At 49.1% G+C, this 1,956-nt stretch overlaps 1 protein-coding gene across 1 annotated transcript in view; it reads left to right on the plus strand.

Moving 5' to 3' along the window:
• Positions 1–1,097, plus strand: part of trabd2b (TraB domain containing 2B) — a 4,703-nt gene extending 3,606 nt beyond the window's left edge. The window contains 2 exon segments of the mRNA XM_030371730.1: positions 1–13; positions 1,071–1,097. The exon segment at positions 1–13 is cut by the window's left edge and continues 125 nt beyond it. Of these exon segments, the coding sequence (XP_030227590.1) occupies positions 1–13; positions 1,071–1,097 (40 nt within the window).
• Positions 1,098–1,956: the final 859 nt, after the last annotated feature.

A 1,956-nucleotide genomic window follows, 5' to 3' on the forward strand; every position in this document is an offset into this window, starting at 1 on the left:
ACTTCTCGGCAGGGTAAAGGGGGGGTGGGGGGGGGGGGGGGGGGGGATGGTGCATGATTCTCGTTCGTATCTCTTGAGGTCACCACTGTCAAACTCAGGTTGTTCGCGACGTACGTTTGGGGCGCTGCCAGAAAAGGCCAACGTCAAAGTAGAATAAACTAACCCTAATAAAAACTGATGTGTGCGTCTATACAGGCATATTTTGTCTACGGCCTACATTCAAAACCTTGCCTTCATTTCCGTTTTTGGACAGAACAAAAACACTTATGTCTGATTCCATATTCTGGGACCTTTAAAACAATAGCAACCTCATAGTTCATAGAGTTATGCAGCAAATATTGAAAAAAGGAGAATAGCTGTACATGTGTGTGTGTGTGCATGGGCGTGTGTGCCTGTGTGTGTGTCTGTCTGGGTATGCGAGTTCAAGATGTGTGTGTGTGTGTGTGTGTATGCGCATGTGTGTGTGTGTGCTTGTCTTTGCAGACAGATGAGAGAGTTGTATCCTTTGATAGAAACCTACAGGGACTGCAGAGACAATGGCAGGCGAAGGCTGATTAAAACCTGTCGGCTGCGGACAGTTTTATGGTTATGGATGTGCCTCTACCTCACTAAGCAACAGCCACAACAGCTGAAACGCGCGGAGAGGTTGTCAGGGCAGCCGTACACATGCAGACTGGATGAGAGAGGTGAGAAGTGCGGGGCGCATTCTCTTTCATTAAGCAGACTTATGTCTGACATGGGTTCTCCCTTCTAAAGCATTGGAGTCTCGAGGGCCAGTGTTGTTCTGGGCTTTACTCCCTACAAGTGTATGTTAGCCAAACATAAGCACGTATGCCTTACTGTCCAATGTTGTATTAAAAGACGTACAAAAAATAAACGCTTGGGTCCACCTGGCAATTTCTGTAAAGTTCAGGAATGAGTCTTAAACATAAAGCAGAATGAACGAAGTTCCAGTCCCCTGGACGAAGAGGCTGTAGCCTGATGGCGTGGAGTCGGAGCAATACGTTCGACCCGATCTAAAGCTATGGGACCGTTTTGTGTCTTGTTCTCATGTGGCTGTGGGAGCACAGAGCGGAGACAAGGGAAGTCTTGGGTAAGGACCCAATGCTAAGCCCTACCTTGTGGCTACGAGAAGAGGAAAAGCTTTGTTTCTCTTGGCTGTTTCATATGGGGATGTCCAGGAAAGAGGAAAAGTCCACCTGCTTGTCATTTAACTGGAGAAATAACATACAGATCCGGGAAATATGAGTCAGACAAGCTTCGATTTCTGGTGCCTTGCTGGGTCCAGGTCTGTTTAAATAGGATGGCCAGAGATTGAGGACGTTGTGGGGGTCACCTCGCTGGAAACAATTTTCTTCCAAACTTGGGAGGTCCTCGAAAAATTATTTGATGCGCTGTTACAGAACAGGAAATGCGTGAGCCCCTTCATTGAGCCATTGATGTGATCTGTAATCAAAGAATATGCATGCGTGTGTGTCTGTGTCTGTGTGTGTGCTTCTTTGGGCGATCTTCATATGTGGGCCCGTGTGTGTGTCTGTGTGTGTAAAAGATTTACGGATGTCCATCGGCTCTTCACACATGCATAACATGCACGCCACACACAAAGGCACACGGAGGGCCCGACAAACCCCGCAAATCAGCACACGTTCGCGGGAGGGAGCAGCACAGAGCTGGGGGAACCGCGGCCAGAGATCCATGTGACAAGCCAGCAGGCGTCCAAGGGCTAATTCGAGAGGCAGACCACAGCTTCTCCCCTTTCATCAGCACCTTCTAACTACACTGTCAAACCCCCCCCCCCCCCCACCGGCACTGAGCTAGAAATAGGGCTGTGCTCCAGACATACCCACACACTCACATACCTGTGCGCACCTGCACACACACACAACACTATGCACACACACACACACACACACACACACACACACACAAACACACACGCAAGTGTGGACACACACT

This window comes from Gadus morhua, chromosome 12, assembly GCF_902167405.1.
Source record: "Gadus morhua chromosome 12, gadMor3.0, whole genome shotgun sequence".
Classification (NCBI taxonomy): domain Eukaryota; kingdom Metazoa; phylum Chordata; class Actinopteri; order Gadiformes; family Gadidae; genus Gadus; species Gadus morhua.